General features: G+C 33.9%; 1 protein-coding gene across 1 annotated transcript in view; it reads left to right on the forward strand.

The window, feature by feature from the left end:
* The window catches only part of ADGRB3 (adhesion G protein-coupled receptor B3), a 706366-nt gene that overhangs the window by 392316 nt on the left and 295323 nt on the right, over positions 1–18727 (forward strand). The window contains exon 16 of the mRNA XM_034991475.1: positions 12743–12845. Within this exon, the coding sequence (XP_034847366.1) occupies positions 12743–12845 (103 nt within the window). The remainder of the gene's footprint in view (positions 1–12742; positions 12846–18727) is intronic.

Genomic DNA, 18727 nt, shown 5'->3' on the forward strand with positions numbered 1-18727 from the left:
TACCCCTGCAATTCCTTTGTAACTAATCATGACTTGCCTTAAGACTAAGGAAAAAAAAAATTAAGGAAAAGAAAAAAACTCAAGTCTCTGTAGTAGAATGGGTTGTTTTAAAATTAATCTGTCTTCTCTCTTTATTTGCACTTAATGGTACTGTTCATCAACATTACATGAAATTAAAGGAGTGCCATGATGACTGGGAATGCATGCTTTGTTCTTCATTTGCACAAGATCTCAATTTGCCTCTAAATAAATATTCAATTATAGCGACATTAAGAAAAAATGCTGTTGTTAAATTAGAGGACTATTTTTGGAAGAAATCCATTGATTTCTTTCCTCCCAGCCATGAAAAGAAACAATTACACATAGTAATTCTATGAACATTTATTTGCTCTATTGTCTTAACTACTTTACCTGATCTCACAGAAAACATCATTCACACCTACTTGGGTAGTAATGCTCTCACTCATGATGACTTGTTTCCTCTACCACATCTCCTTCTGGATGACTGAGACCAAGTTTTTTTTTTTGTTTTTTGTTTTAGTTAAACACAGCCACATTTGCAGTGAGCTCTTACTCACACCCTTATGAATAAAGCTTTAAGTTTTTAGGGAGGAAAGACTGTAAATGATGTTTACAGTTATACCAGGAGCATAACAAATAGTCTCATAAATAAACACAATTAGAGTTCAGTCCAGCAGAAAAAAAGGCCTTGCAAGGAAGCAACTAAGTTTTCTGCAGTGGCAGTGACTAGTCATGATTCTTTGGAGAAAATCTTTCCATGTGCAGCAAATTATTAATACAGTCGGTGAATCTCTAGCTGCAATCAAAGAGACAACTATGAGAAGTTGAGTTTTCTTTAATTACCTTCTTCTCTGGATGGAATTTGGGCTTTCTGAATTTGAATCAGTCTGTGTTTGCTTTTGTTCTACCAATAAAAGATTTTCAAAACTAATGAGTTTACTGTCAACTTTTCCACTGGTTTTGTTAAAACACTTTGGTATGCACAATTACAGATAAAATAGACTTATACTTACATTGCCTCTAACTTTGTGTGTGGTGTTTATTTGAAAAGAAATGTGCTCAAGTTCAGTGCACCCAGATACTCAAAGTTAGACCCTTATTTCCATAGGGGGTTCATTTATATGAAGCTAGTCTTTCAAGAACTCTAGACTAGACACTAACTCAAAATCAGAGGACTTGGGTTTTAATTTTAATTTCACATAACAAAAAATTTATAAACTTATCCAGTCACTCAGAAATCGCCTGCCTTCAGTTCAGCTTTAAAATATAAGCACCAAATAAATAAATAAATAAATAAGCACCTTGATGTGCAACATTCACCCTGTTTGCTGCTGAGAGACATAGTGAATGCAAACAAAATATTCAACATAAAATGCTTTAGATTGTGATATAGTTTTTCTCCTACCTGTCTAACAAAGTTGCATTATGATTAATCTTGTTTTGCATAATACCATGGAACTCACCCATACAACTGAAGCCAGGTTATTCCGTGTTTCATAAATTTATAGTCAAGGGAATTGAAAATTTTTTTAGGGTAGACTAATGGGTATGTTATGAATGATTTAATGGATAAAGCAGGGAATCGTCCAAAGCAGCGGCCCCCCTAACACCACCTGCGACACAAACGGATTCAAATTTGCAGGCAAGTCATTGACTTTTTTATATGTATATTGTGGGGTTGAACTCAAAGGTTCTCTCCAACTTCAAAAATTCCTTGTCTTTATTGCAGTAAAACTGGAGAATTGTGCAGTTCTGACATATTCTTTAGCTTAAAGTCCTTAACAACCTTTATATAAGAACTATGAATACCCACTCATACTTTCTATGTACAAAGTAATTAGGTAAATGACTATAGGAAAACAATATTCGCATTTAGACTGGGAATAATGACAATGGAATGCTCAGGATGAAATGTTTGTTTAAGTACCGTTTCAAAGGTGAAATATTAGCATTTACTTCTCATTTCCTTTTATTTTACATAGTAAAATAATGTAATGAAGCATTCTCAAGCTTGTTTTTTTTTTTTAATTCTCCTTTTCAAAAAACTATTCCAGAAAGTTGAGTTAATAACCATGCCAATGATAGATCTGCTAAATAAGATAAGCCTTTGAAAGGACAAGGGTGATGTCTTTGTTTCAGTCACTGAACAAATATTTACTAAACAGCAACCTGGCTAACCTTACTGTCTGAATTCTCTTAAATCTTTTCTACTGTCGAAACTCCAGAACAGTGCTTAGTAAATAACAAAGGCCCAAGAAGTGTTTACTGGAATAATTAATTGTCTTATCTGATAGAATATTCTACATAAGCCATTTTTAAAATAATAAGGTACATAGACATTTAGTGTATATACCATACAAATATTTTAGGAACAGAGGAATAAAATACATATTTTGTGTTGTTTTACTTATAAATTGGACTATGTGAATTGAACCCAGTAGGGAAGGGAATATCTTCCAATTCAACATGCAAAAAGATTTGCTCTTTATGTTTAGTTATTTACCAAGTTTTCATGACACATTTTCCTGAGTGATCATTTTACTAATTATCTGTTGAAACTATTGGAGCCAAGTTTCCCATACACTGAATAATGTTAGGCTTGCTGTTAAGTTTCCAGAAATTTTATATTTTGATACAATCATTTTCAAAACAATACTTTGCATAATTTCTCTCATGGGGACTAGGAAGGAGAACTTGATGTAATGTTTTGAATAGATATGATTTAGAAATTTCCCTTCATACATAGGCAGAAATAACTTTGCATGTTGACTCTTTTATTTAGAGATTTCTTTTCTTCTCTTGCCCTAATATGCATTCAACTATTCTTCAAGCTGCAATTTTTATTTTGCCATTTGATTGTCTTCCCTTTTACAATTAAGTAAATTTAGATTGTCCCTTCAACTGAAGGAATGTTCTCTACTTTTGTCCAAACTAGATATGTGCTGTTCTCAGCCTTCCTTACTTTTATCCCTCTTAGAATAATTTTCGATAGTCAAAAAGCATAAACCAGGATATTAGTGCTGCAAGGTCCTTTAAAGGTTAGTACCCTCTAGAATTCTAATTTTTCACGTGAGAAACTGACCTCCTTATTTGTTCAGTGACCTACCCAAGATTATGTGTCCAGTAGGTCACTGAGTTCTAATCCAACTCAAGTCTTCTCGGCCAAAACCAGGACTCTTCCACTGTCTTGCTTCCTCTATGATGCTAGTATCGATTCCTTTGAGCAGTACAAGCTATGCATTTCGATGTTAGTGTGAATACATATTGCTCTTATGCCGAAAATCTTCTAAGGTCAAGGAGGAGGTGACCATGTATGAGCACCCTCAAGGATACTTGAGGGTCAACTTGGTGGACCCAACCCAGGCTACTGACATCAAGGCGTGAGGCTATCACTCTTCCCAGCTCCTCATGACCATTTTTGGGATGAAGGCTGGCCAGCAGAGGCTAGAGGGTCTTTTGAGAGAGGCGAGGCCACCCACACACATCCCCCACTCGAGTCAAGAAACTAACAACCACTCACAGCCTGACAAGCTCCCAAACCACTGGTGAGGAATTTTAACTGTAATAACCTTTTAGAAGGACAATTTGGCAATATCAAGAGGCTTTAAAAATGCATTGTCATTGATGCAACCACTTCTAGGAATTTATGGTACAGAAATTATCTCTAAGGAAAAAAAAAAGTGTAACCAATCATACACTCAAGCTAGCATTTAAGAAACGGTTGTAAACAGTCTATTTTCTGATTCATTTAATAGTCAGATTCCAGTTTTATAGGAAATCACAATACTTTTGAGTATAGGAGCAATGTGTAGTTTTCCTGTAGGACATGTGGAAGATATAGTCCTGTTTAAAAAAAAAAAGCATTTTAATGTAGCTATTGACATTCACGACACTGTAAAGGATCTAATTAAAATTATATGCAAATTCCACTATAGTATTAAAATGCCAGGAAAAATATAGATGAACAAAAAACAACAATGTTCTCATAAGCCAGTAGTGGTTTGAAAATTATCTTTTGAAAAGGAAAAAAAATTTCAATAATGCAAAACCACATGAATTTGCTGTCAGGTGCACCAACCTAATAAAGATAAATGATGTGGAATTTTTTTCATATTTAGCAAATGGAACTCATTTGAGTTTGTATATTATAAGAATTAAAAGCAAATGGGAAAAGCAATTGAACTAAATTATTTTGAAATAATCAAAAAATGAAAACATAATTACTTTTAAACCCATACATTCTGAAGGCAATCAACCTGAAATTGTTGAGTTCTCTTAAGAGCACCTGTTCTTCAGTTTCAGGACCTAAACCTTGGATCTTGCTTCTTGATTCCGAGTTTTCAATGACATATTGTAGTTTTTCTGACATCCTATATCTTTTTATAATATCCTATTGTGAGGACACTAGAAATTAAAATTATCTATGGGAATAACAAATTTGCATGACTAATACTATGAAATATTATTATGCATTCAGTATATTACTTACAAAAATCTGAGTTTAATTTAGTCATACCTTTTGAAAGTGAATTTAAATCCCTGATCACTTAACTTCTTTGTAGTTCTAGGTGTCACATCCCTTAGTAAACCTACCTTGAAATCCTAATTAGTTTTAAAGCGCTAAATTAGTCCAATCCTACTTTTTAGCAGCCATCAGCTGATTTTAGTTTTATTTATTTATTTATTTTTTTAAAGATTTTATTTATTTATTTGAGAGAGAATGAGAGAGAGCACATGAGAAGGAGGAGGGTCAGAGGGAGAAGCAGACTTCCTGCCAAGCAGGGAGCCCGATGAGGGACTCGATCCAGGGACTCCAGGATCATGACCTGAGCTGAAGGCAGTCGCTTAACCAACTGAGCCACCCAGGCGCCCTGATTTTAGTTTTAAAAGCAAATATGTTTAACTTAATGATTTTGATGAAGTCCCAGTTCCTAGTATATATGAAATCATTTATTTTGTTTTGGTTTTATTTAAATTGGGGGGCTGGTTTGAAACAGTTATGAAAACTCTCAAGTTAGAAGCTACATGAACTATAATTCTAAACATGGAAAGAGGATACAGTAATTTTAATAACTTTTATTAAGCCATTAACAACTCTTTACTGTACCTTATCCGGTTATCCTTTATTTGCACAATAAGTTCTACAGTCCTCTCACTGATGTTTATTTGTAACACTGCAGTGCATTTTCTTAAATATGGTAAAAAACACATAACATGAAATTTACCCATCTTAAGATGCACAGAATAGTAGTGTTTAACTGTATGCACCTTTTTGTGCAACAAATCTCTAGAACTTTTTCATCCTGCAAAATTGAAACTGTATACTCTTTGAACAACAACATCCTTTTTCTCACCTCCTCCCAGCCTCTGTGTTTCTAGAACTTTGACTATATTAGGTATCTCATATGAGTGGAATCATGCATTCCTTGGTTTTTTATTTTTGTTTTTGTTTTGTTTTTTTTTTAGTGACTGGTTCCACTTAGCAAAATGTTTTCAGTGTTCATCTTTGTTGGAGCATATGACAGAATTTTCTTCTTTTTTAAGGCTGGATAATATTCCATATTCTGTATATAGCCATATTTTCTTTATCTATGATCTATCAACAGATATTTAGGATGCTTCCACCTCTTGGCTATCATGAATAGTGCTGCAATAAACAAGGGTGTGCAAATATCTCTTTGAGATTCTGTTTTCAATTCTTTTGGTTATATATCCAGAAGTGGGATTTCTGCATCATATACTAATTATATTTTTGATTTTTTTGAAGACTCTCCATTCTGTTTTCCATAGCAACTGCACCATTTTACATTCCCACTAACAATGCACAAGGCTTCCAATTTCTCCACAACAATGCCAACACTTGTTATTTTCTGGATTCTTTTTATTGTTTTGTTTTATTTGTTTGGATAGTAGCCATCCTAATAGATATGAAAGGATATCTCGTTGTGGTTTTGATTTGCATTTCCCTGATGATTAGTGATGTTGAGCATCTTTTCATATACTCGTTGGCCATCTCTATATCATATTTGGAGAGATGTCTAAGTCTTTTGCCCATTTTTTAAATCCTATTGTTTTTTGTTATTGTTGTTGAGTTTTAGGATCTCTTTGTATATTCTCCATATTAACCCTTTGACAGATATATGGCTTATAAATATCCTTTCTTATCCCATAGACTGCCTTTTCACTCTGTTAATTGTTTACTGCACAGAAGTTTTTAAGTTTGATGTAGTACCATTTGTGTAGTTTAGTGTTTGTTGCATGTGCTTTTGGTGTCATATGAAAGCAATCATTGCCAGATTCAATGTCATGAAGCTTTTCCCCTATGTTTTCTTCTAGGAGTTTTATAGTTTCAAATCTTATGTTTAGATCTTTAATCTATTTTGAGTTAATTTTGTTATACGGCACAATGTAAGGGTCCATTGTTTTGCATGTGGATGTCCAGTTTTCCCAGCATCATTTGTTGAACAGATTATCTTTCCCCCATTGTGTGTAACCTTGGCACCATTGTCAAAGATAATTTGAGCCTGTAAGAGAGGGTTTATTTCTGGGCTTTCTATTCTATTCAGTTGGTTTATGTGTCTGTCACTTGTCTTTATCCCAGTACCATACTGTTTTGGCTTGCTGTAGCTTTGTAATATGTTTTGAAATAAAGAAACATGAGGCCTCTAGCTTTGTCTTACTTTGTAAAGATTGTATTGACTATTCAGAGTTTTTTGAGAATCCATATAAATTTCAGGATTTTTTTTCTATTTGGGTAAAAAAAAGTGTCATGGGATTTTTGATAGGAATTGCAGTGATCTTTAGATTGCTTTGGGTAGTACAAACATTTTAACACTATTAAGTATTCAAATTCATGAACATGGGACATCTTTCCATTTATTTCTGTCTTCTTTGATTTCTGTCAGCAAGATTTTTTTTGGGGGGGTGTTCAGCATAAAAGTCTTTTACTTTCTTACATTCATTCCTAAGTATTTTATTCTTTTTTATTCTATTATAAATAAATTTATTTCCTTAATTTATTTTTTGGATTATTTGTTAGTGTATAGAAATGCAACTGAGTTTTAAGTGTAAATGTTGTATGCTTTAACTTTGCTAAATTTGTTTATTAGTTCTGACAGGGTTTTTTGTGGAATATTTAGGGTTTTCTACATATAAGATCATTTCACCTTGAACATGGATAATTTTGCTTCTTCCCTTCCCATTTGGTTGCCTTATATTTCTCCTTCTTGCCTAATTGCTTTGGTTAGGAATGCAATACTATGTTGAATAGACGTGGCAATAGATGGCATCCTTGCCTTGTTCCTGATATAACAGTGAACACTTTCAGTTTTTTACCATTGAATATTATGTTAGCTGTGGGTTTTTCATATGTGGTCCTTACTATGTTGAGATACATTCCCTCTATGTCTAATTTGTTGAGTTTTTATCCTGAAAAAATGAATTTTTTTCAAATGTTGTTTCCGCATCAATTGAAACAATCATGTTTTTGTCCTCCGTTCTGCTAATGTAGTATATTACCTTGATTTTCATATGTTAAACCATCCTTGCATCCCAGAAATAATTCCCACTTGATCATGTTGTATGATATTTTTAATGTGTTGTTGAATTTGATTTGCTAGTATTTTGTTTAGATTATTTATTTATTTATTTATTTTTTGTATCACTCTTCATCAGGAATATTGGCCTGTAGTTTTCATTTCTTGTATCTTTTTCTGATTTTGGTAGGAGGGTCTCATAAAGTGAGTTTGGAAGTATGTCCTTCTCTTCAGTGTTTTGGAAAAGTTTGAGAAGAATTGATGTTAATTCTTCTTTACATATTTGATGGAATTTTTCCAGCGAAGCCATCTGTTCTTGGGCTTTTCTGTGTTGGGAGGTTTTGATAACAGATTCAATCTCTAATAGTTACAGGTCTGTTCCATTTTTAAATTTCTTCATGAATCTTAGTCTTAGTAGTTTTTATGTTTATAGGAATTTCTTTTAAGTTATCCAATTCATTAGCATGTGATTGTTTATAGTAGTCTCTTGTAATCCTTTTTATTTCTGTGGCATCAATTCTAACATCTCCTCTCTTCATTTCTAGTTTTTGTTATTTTAGTTTTCTCCTTTTTATTAGTTAGTCTAGTTAAGAGTTGGTCAATTTTGTTGATTTTTTTTTCAAACAACTCTTATTTTGGTTGATATTTTCTATTGTTTTTCTGTTCCCTATTTCATTTGTTTCTGCTTTAATCTTTATTGTTCCCTTCTTTCTGCTAACTCTGGTTTTAGGTTTTTTTTTTTTTTCTAGTTCTGCGAGATATAAAAACAGGTTGTTGATTTGAGCTCTTTCTTCTTTTTAAATGGAAGCATTTACCCCATTTCTGTCTTAGTGCTTTTGCTGTATCCCATTAGTTTTGATAATGTTGTGTTTTCATTTTCATTAGTCTCAAGATATTTTTAGTTTCCCTTGTAGTCTGTCCTTTGGTCATTGATTGTTCAAGAGTGTTTTTTTAATTTCCACATATTTGTGAATTTTCCAGTTTTTGTTTTTGTTTTTTGGTTTGTTTTTTTTTTTTTTTGCCTTTGATTTCTAGTTTCATTCCACTGTGGTCAGAAAAGATACTTAGTATGATTTCAATCATCTTAAATTTGTTAAGACTCTTTTTGTGGCATCACCTGTGATTTATCCTGGAGAAGACTATATGCACTTGAGAAAAACGTATATTCTGCTATTGTTGAATAGGGTGTTCTTTATATGTCTGTTAGATCCAGCTGATCTATAGTGTTGTTCATGTCCTCTGTTTCTTATTGATCTATTATCTGGTTGATTTATCCATCATGAAAGTGGGGTACTGAATTGAAATCTACTATTTTTGTATTACTCTCTATTTTTCCCTTCCATTCTGTCAACATTTGCTTCATATATTTGGGTGCTCTGCTCTTAGGTATGTATATGTTTATAATTGTTATATCTCCCTGGTGAATTGGCCCTTTTATCAGTATATAATGTTCTTCTTTATCTCTTATTATGGTTTTTGACTTAAAGTCTATTTTGTCCATTACAAATATGACTATCTCTGCTTTCTTTTGGTTACCATTTGCATGGCCATCGTTTTCCATCTTTCACTTTCAGCCTGTGGTATGTCCTTATACCTAAAGTGAGTCTCTTGTAAACAACTACATTCCATTTTATAGTCACTTCTTTTGACTCTCTTTAAGATATGGTTTATGTACTCTAAGTGCCTTAAGCCTTTGTAATAATTGTGAAGAATAACTTGGGTCTCCTTTGAATGAATAACTCTACACATTTGAAATGTTTTAGCCAAACCTACTAGCACAAATTTCAAGAACAGAAAAAAACTTTATTATTGCCGTCATGAAATCCTTTTGGCTATAAGACCTGCTTTCCTAGCAGTGAATATAAATGTGTGCCCAGCCAGGAAGCACTAGTAGATCACAAAGCTTGACATGGCATGTAAGGAGCTAGCTACTCACTTATGCAAATTAGAATAAATTGATGGAATAAATTAAAGATACTTTCACATGCTATACACTTTTTAAAAAGAGACCCACTGCATAATGTAAATTTGCTTATTTTTCCTTCATTAAGCACTTTAATACCATGATAATGGCATTACATTTTAATCCAACTTGGTCAAAAGTTTGATATTTTTGTTTATTATGTGTTTATTTAATATGATATTTAAACATGTGTTAGCACTAAAATGTGCGAAGCATAATGCAAATGAGGATATATAAATGCTAGACACAAATCTTGCCCTCGTTGAACTTATAATCATGTGGAAGGAGACATACATACCATTAATGGATGTTGTGGTAGAGATAGTTACATATTAGCAGGACAGGGTGGGGGAGGGTACTAACATGAATGTGATGAGAACACCCATCTGCGTAATTATATTGGCATGCATCCTTTCCCAGTTGAATTCTAAATAAGTTCACACACACACATACACACAGCAAAAGTCATAAGGTGGGCTCTGTCCTCTAGGGGTCATCTCCACCAGGCCAGTTGAGAAACTGATAAATCTGACACAGAGTAACATACCCTACAGAGGGCTGCTCATCTTAGCTACTTTACTTTCTATTTAGACCCAGTTTCCCAGGGTCTAAATTCCCACATGCCCAAACACACAAAGAGAGCTTCATAAATATCTTGACAAAATTATAAATTCCTGTTTGGAATACTCACATCTGTATTTTCCAGTAAATGATCCACTTACACAACTTTAAAATAATACAAAATATCTGTATACCATTAAATTTAACTAACATTTATTAATTAAAATTAGCAGTTGAGTTAAATTAACATTGGCTTTATTTATAGCAGAGAAATGGGATTATAAATAGAACCAGAATAAAGAGGCAAAATGAATTAAAGTGACATGTAAATATTTTTGTTTCAAGGTAAACAAACCAGAACTCAAACATATTCAGGCTAATTTGGAAAAGGAACTTGCATCTGTGTGCTCAGGACTATTCTCTGGGCGAAACCTCCATAATTCTTTTTGGTGGTGACAGACAAACATTCTCCCCAATCCCAAATTATATACACCTTGTCATGCTGTGAGAATCCTGTCACATCTGCTAATATAATTAATTGCCCAACATCACCTCACAGCTTTGTTAATTCCATCTATTCTCACCTGATGCCCTGAACACCTTTACTCAGAGAAACAAGGAACAATAAATTTGCAAAGGGAACTTGGCATTTAAAGTTTACCTTCATATCATTCTCAATGCAACTGACCTTCAGTTAGTATTAAATGAAATAAAGGACAGTTAACCAGCCCTCTCTGTTTGCAGCTACCTTCCCCTAAGAAATATAAAGTCAAATTTATACTTTGTTGTTCTTTACTTTTTATTGTTAGGCTAGATACCATGAAGTTTCCTGAGTGTTTAAGAATTTGTTATTTGACATTACTGAATACATGAGAGATGGGCTAAAAAATGTTATCCAATTCAAAATAAGTTTATAGTTCCTCTATTACTAAATATGGTAAATTCCTCATGGTGGCAGAGTCAGCATTTTTTTTCTGGTGAAATATCATGGCAAAGACCATCCCATTAGAGAAAAGATTTTCACAAAGAATGTGGGGTTCAACATTGTTCTACAGTATTAGAATTATACGATTTTGATGGTATGGCCATTTTTGGAAACAGTGTGGCATCTACTCATAAAATTAAACATGCTTTCACCACATGATCAAGTCCACTCCTAGGTATTTACCCAAAACATATGAAAACACGTGCCTATGTAGAAAGTATGTATGCCAATTATTCATAATAGCCAAATATGAATACTACTGTTCATAAAAGCTAAAAACCAGAAGTAACCCACAGGTTGTTTACTTAATTGATGAGTAGGTCACAAACTGTGTTATAGCCATATCATGGAAGAGTGCTCACCTATAAAGAGAAACAAAATGGATGAATCTCAGAAACACTATGCTGAGTGAATTAAGTCAAACATGAAGGTCTTGTATTGTATAATTCTATTTAAATGAAATTCTAGAAAAGGCATGATTATAGTGGCAACATGTTCATTAGTTGCCTGGAACCTTGGGAGCAGGAGGGGATCAGATGCAAAGAGCTCAAGGAAAGTGTTCAGGGTGAGGGATCGGTTGTCTATCTTGATTTGGTGCTGCTTGCATGGTAGTATACAATTACTAATAGCATTAAACTGCCCACTTAAAATTGGTGAATTTTATTACCTACAAATAATGCTTTGAGCAACAAAAAAGAGGGAAAAATGAAATGACTTCATCTTTGATACCTGTTACAAATTGCCCAGAATAGTACATGTTCTATGGAAGAACGTGCTCTGTGGTTTGTTTCAAATCAAAAAGAAGGGATGGAAGAAATATATATAGCTGAAAGTATAATAAAACTTTAAATCTCTAAATAAGAGGTGTTGTGTGGCATTTTATACATGTTGGATAAAAACCTGTATGTACAAGAAAGAGTTGGCTCAGTTTTATATGTTTATGTTTATGGATAATTTTTGTAGCTTGTAAATACATTTAAAACTTCTTTGTGGGTGAACTGTAATTGGTAAGATATTTCAAAAGGCAAATGTATTCCTTCCATGGAGCATACTGAGATAAAGAAGTGGCCTGAAAGTCTCTATTGCCTAAGTGAATGATGGTCAATGATTAGCAACAGTATTTATTTACATTTAAACACTGCTTACTTTCATGCTAAACCACATCCCAATCATTCATCTTAATGAATTTTGAGATAGTCTAAAAAAACCCACCAAGATAGCACTTTACAAGAAGAATATTTGGTCTCCTGGAGAACAAAACCGTTAAGTCCACCTTGAGATAAATGGATTCTATTCATTTAAAGACTACCTGAAGGTTTGAATTCACAATCCATCTCTCTTGTAGGTGAATCAGATTTAAGTAATCAAAAGCTTGTCAGTGCTGCTGCTTTTTCATTTTCCCTGCATCTAAAATGGTACAGTCAGCAGTAGCTTCCCCCTCCCAAAGTTTTCTAGTTCCAGATAGGGTTTGTTTATAAGAAGAAGTGAACTGTAGCTTTCCATGAGTAGTACTCTAGTATCATGCTTAAAATCTGTTTGCCCAATGTTTCTGTGTTTTCCTTAAGATACGTTAGGATATATTTATTTAACATGCATCCCAACATGTACTGAGCAGTAGGAATTCATACTTGTCATCGATCCTTTCTCCTTTTAATAATCATAATTACTCTGTTTCAGAAATTACACTGTCGTTAATTCCAAAATCATCGTGGTCACAATAAGGCCTGAACCCAAAACAACTGATTCGTTCCTGGAGATAGAACTAGCTCATCTGGCTAATGTAAGTATCGTCCATGTGGCATTGAGTTGCTTATAGAATTTACCTTTAAAGAAAGGTTAACACTCATTTGATTAGAGCAGAACACATTTTTCGAGACTTTTTAGAGTTATAAATGAAGGGATTTGTCATGAAGGTATATATTATATGGAAACAAAATGCCTAGAGATACCAAGTGATGTGCATGCATTTTTGATAACTCTACTTCTGGTGACTGTATAGTTTGAAATACTGTTTTTATCAAGTTTTATAAAAATGCAGAATTTCGTTTTTTAAAAAAAATACCAGATTATCCTATGCTTTTGTCCGTAATAAAACTCCCTTCAGTTTATCCAAGATAATAATCACTAAATTGTTTATGTATGTACACATCTTTACTGGGCTCTGAGCCAAGCAGTGGAGAAGACCAAGATGAATAAGAACCTGTCTCACCGTGTGGTGGGGAAGATTGCCACGTAAATACATAGGTTTAAGATGCATACAGCAATAGAAGTTATAAACATAATACAAAGGGGAATAATTAACTTCAGAGTACCCCAGAGTAGAAGAATGGGTGGGATGGCATATGAAAGTGCTAGGTCAAAGATCAGAGAAGGCTCCTTAAAACTACCTGGGTACTCCAGTAATCTAAACCTCTCATTCCAGAATGACAAAAACGCTTTCTTGAATCCATCCAACTGCAACTGAAATTCTTTAAATCTTGTTCAATCCTTCTGTAGAAATTTAAAATTTCTTATATTTTACACATTCACTTTAAATGCTTCAATCATTGATGAGTAGGGACAAGGAAAGTGATTCCTATTAAGGCTCTCCTGATTATACTTTGATACTCCCTGTATTAAACTGAGCCACTCTCCTGTGTTACATTACACAGTTGTTGTTTTTTTTAATTCCTTGAAAAGTTTCTGTGAAGCTGACCTTTACATACAAATAACAAAAGCACAGAGTGTCATTTTCCCAAATTGATAAATTTGATGAATGACATAACAGAATTTATACTCACATCCTTTAGTTTACAAAACCTATGTATTCTCTCCTATTTTATAATTTCTGATTTCCAAAAAGAAAATGAATCTTGGTTTTATAAAAAAATGACAATAATCTTCCCTATAAACCACTTTTTACTAAAATGGCTCAGGCTTCTTAAATTGTTTAATGAAGATCTCAAATCTCTTAATAATGACTTTTAAAACATCACAACTAATACTTAAACTATTAGGTCTTTTTCTGCTTTTGCCAAAATGTGACCATACCGGTTCTATTTAATTTCAAGAATGTGTTTTATTTCTATAAAATCTACCTCTTTTATACTAAGAATAATCTCATCTCTACCTAATCTCATCACTGCACTGAACACTGGGAATTCCTTTAACATTAGTTTTGAGTAAGGAACTTATTTTTTTGTAGGTTCAAAATTAGTTTAAAAAATACTTATTTACTTATGTGTTTGTTTTTATGGCTTATTATGGTAATGTCTACCAGTTATAAGCATTGGTAAAAAAATAGGAAGAGATACTAATTCTTCAAATTGCTTACTAAAAAAAAAGCAATGCAATGTCAGAATGGATATCATGTTTCTTATGGAGAAAACACTTATGTAAGTGAACATCAACAAAAGTTTCCTAAATAAAGTCACTATTGAGAATTTAAAGAACATATTAATTAAATGACATTTTTTTCATAAGTTGAAGAAAGAGTAACCTCAAAAATAGTGTTGACAAAACAGTCCCACTAATGTTAATTCAGTAAAACTATTTGAAATGAACAGATTTAAGCTTTGAGTCAGACTTTTCTTCTGGGGGGATATTCTGTCAGCTGATTTACAGAGGAGATAACCCATGTACAGAAAATTACTTTTTACCTATGAAAACCAGAGTGTATCAACAATACGTTTTATTAAGCACCAGCTAGACACTTGGAGTGACAAGGAAAGTCAGAATATAAGAATGGTGAGGTAATTACCACAAGTCACTTAGAACTAATTCTGTGTTTCAATATTTTGAGTGAATGAGTTGACCAGATCTTCAAAACAATATAATCTCTGCTCTAGAAGACCTCCATTTAAAAGAATATAGACAAATCTGTTGAAAGGGGGTCTGAGGGAGAAGGAGGGGAAGGAGAAAAGCTTACGCTGGAGAAGAAAATGCTGCCAAGTGTTCTCAGTCACTTCTGCTATCCCCTTGCTTGCAGTGCCCAGCTGCCCTCAGAGGCCAGCCTAACAACTACACGATGGAGCCTCTCTGGGTGACAGGATCCCTCATTTCTCCCCTTTATTTTATAAATATCTTTCACACTTCATCCATACAATACACACAGTCCTTCTTGCTCTCCTGTTTTGAATTTCTAATGCTTGTTGTATTTATACTTATCACCCAAATTAGAGTTTGTAAAATACTTTACTACTCATTGAGGGAAGGGATATGTAACTGATTTGTTGAGTATCCTAGTATGTGTTACCAGTCTTATAATGCTTTATATATTAATTTTAGCGTATTTCCATTGAAGAGATCATTTAATTAGCTTATAGTGAAATATAATGGTCCCTGCTAAAATGTGAAAAAAAGATACATCTTAAATATGGAAATAGAAATTGATTAGAACAAGCTGAAATTTTATTATAACTATATATATATATATAACCACTGTTTTTGCCTTCAAAGTTGAACTATTTTAGATATGATATATTTCTAATATCAAGTCTACTTTCACCTATTTTCTTATATCAAAAGTATGTGCCACACTTTCCTGAGCTCAGAAAACAATAATGACTTCAAATTATATCTGTTTCATATGCCATGTAGAAAAAAATGAAGAATGAGAATTAATAGTTATTGCGAGTCTAGGGAAAAGCCTGTTAACATTTCCTAATGTGTTCTTTTAAAAAGCTTTTTAGCAAATAGCATTTAAAGTGTATTAAATATAATAGGGCCCTTGGGAACTGGTAGAAATAGGTAGTAGAATATGGAATCTTGAAATTCCAAATTGTATTTAGCAAAGCCAATTGCAGTTTTACCCAGCTCATAAATCATTAATGACTAAGATGCTATTCTTAGTTAGGTTTTGGGGGGCTTATGGCTTTATTGTGATGACCTACAGAGTCGGGGTCTGTAGTCCTTAGTGCTTAGGCATAGCAATTGCTTGCTTTTAAAAAAATATCAAATTTGCTTTCCCAGAAAAAGTATTTTACTTTTCATGTTACTTAAGTTTTCTTCAGTGTGAGATTTACGGTTATCAATAATGTTAGATTATCTAATGCATGAGGGAAGTTACTAATTTTATTGAAAATAATTATTGAGTCCTAAGTAAGTATAGTAGAATGACCGTATATGCATGCGTGCACACACACACACACACACACACAGCATTAGGATGCCTTGGATCTGACAGATCTGAGCCTGCTATGACTTTCCGAGGTGGATAACATCTCCATCTTTAAAGATGAGTTAGAAGAATAAGAAAATAAATGCATTTTAGTTAGCTCATGCTCTATCAACTTTGTTAGCCTGAAAATGCATTCTTTTTCCAAATTTAAGAATAATTTTATGTAGTTCCATTTCTAGTGGAAAGACAGATTGAACTATGCTGGCCTGCAGTATCTGCAGTCTTGCCTTTCTTTTTATTTCTTCCTCTGAATAATGAGTGTGGTGGTCTAGGTAACATGATCCTGCTGACTTTCAGCATTGAAAAAAAATCCATGAAGTGTATTTGTAGTTCTCAAACTGGTCGTATTCACAAAAAAATCTCATGGGAATTTGGGCTTGTAGGTTTTGTTTTCTTTGCCATATTTGCTTGCATACTAACAGGATCAAGCTAACAAACGAAGGAGTTTGTGTTAGTGTATAAACTAAAATTAATCATGAGCCAGGGCCTTTGTAAATCATGGTTGAAAACACAGTGGAAGACTATAATGACTATGCTTGTTACCGTTAGATAAGCAGGAGAAATAATGAAGAGATTTCAACACTCATCGGTGGGTATTTTATGAATATCAACGACTGATAACAACCTGAGGAATTAAAAATCACTCGGCAAAGCTTAAGGAAGTTCAGTCTATGCATCTATAATTTCTACAAAGGGCTGTTTGTATCCCTGTACTTTTTGAATTACTTTTCTACCCTAGCTTTTGTCTATTTGAAAGACATTTCTGATTTCTTTTTCCCCCTGCTTAAAGCTCTTGGTAACTTTTATGGAAGAGTCTTGAAATGTTAACGTGACAAGCAGATTGATGGCTCTGCCATCGGCAGAAATTGAGATAGAAGCTGTTCCCTAGCTACAGTTGGCTTTGTTTTTTGGGTTTTGTTGTTGTTGTTTGTTGTTGTTGTTGTTGTTTGGTTATATCCTAAATTCCTCAGTTTGAGTAAGCAACCTTCCCACTTACATTCCCAAACCAATTTATTTTGATTCATAATACGTAATTAACATTTTTCAAAAAGATTTTAGAATCAGTATGCTATTTTTGGAGCACCCATCCGCAAACTTTTTCTTAGGAGCCATATAGCAAATATTTCTAGACATGTGAACCATAATGGCCTCTGTCCCATCTACTCAATTCTGCTGTTGGAGCATGAAAGCAGCCAGACAATGTATAAACCAAAGGGTGTGGTTCTGCAATGAAATTTTACTTACAAAACTAGGTGGCCAGATTTGGATTCTAGGGTATGGAGTTAGTCAACCCCTATATGGTACACAGACTCATGCTCCCATCCCTCCAAAATGCCCATGTCCTAATCTCCAGAACCTCTTGTGTTCCATGTCAAAAGGGACTTTGCAGATGTGGATTAAGGGTAAGGACAATGAGATGGGGAAATTATCTCGGATTATCTGGGTAGTCCAATTTAATCACCCGAGCCATTAAAAGTGGGTAACTTTTCCCTGTGGTTATGGTCAGAAATACAACAATAAAGATTCAACTACCATTGCTAACTTTGACGATGAAAGAAGAGGGCCTCGAGCAAGGGGTATAGGCAGCCTCTAGACGCTGAAAACAACCCATGGTTGCCAACCAGGAAGGAAATGTGGACCTTAGTCCTACAACTACAGGGAACTGAATTTTGCTGAAACCTGAATGAGCCTGAATATGGATTTATCCTTAGATCCTCCAGAAAGTAGTGTAATCCTGCCAGTACTTTGATTTCAGCCTTGTGAAAACCTTGAGCAAGAGATCCAGCTGAGCTCACCAGACTTCTGACCTACAGAAACTGTGAGATAATAAATTTATGTTGTTCTGTGCTGCTGTTTATGGTAATCTGTTACAGCAGCAGTAGAAAACTAATAACCCTGCATTGGAACATTGCAAAATTAATTTTAGATTCTGAACATAACGTATATGTAAACATTAATAGTGCCATTTTGAATCAGACATAATACAATACTGATGATATATTATTCAATAAGAATTAATTAGCAACTAGAGATTAAATTTTGTCCTGCTGATTATCATACCAGCACTTTAGGAGCCTGATTAAAGGCATCACCAGACAATGAGAATGGCTGTCGTGAAGGGGTTGTGAGATGTTAGGGGAAATCAGAGGATGCCACAGGACAGCACCACTGAGGCACCTCAGGAAGGGTCCTGTGGAACCGGTGCTGGACGTCAGGGCAACTCTGGCATTTGTAGATATGTTGTGCTTTTGAAGCAATTTAGCAAAACCTCTCTGCTGGCAGCTGATAGGCTGGAACAGTGCAAAACACCACTGTTGCCCTTGCCTTTGCTACAATCCCATAAAAGTATTATTAATATACATTATAATATCCTCTTGGCTGTAAAAGGAAAAGACATAAGCTGTTATGTGTTATCTATATGAAGTCTAGTTATTTAACTATTTTTTTAAAGTTATTTGCCACTCCAACTCATAGGAAATACTTGGAGAGTTTCTGCCCCTAGA

The sequence above is a fragment of the Mirounga leonina genome, unplaced genomic scaffold (assembly GCF_011800145.1).
Source record: "Mirounga leonina isolate KUSES-001 unplaced genomic scaffold, KU_Mleo_1.0 Mir_53, whole genome shotgun sequence".
In the NCBI taxonomy this organism is placed as follows: Eukaryota; Metazoa; Chordata; class Mammalia; order Carnivora; family Phocidae; genus Mirounga; species Mirounga leonina.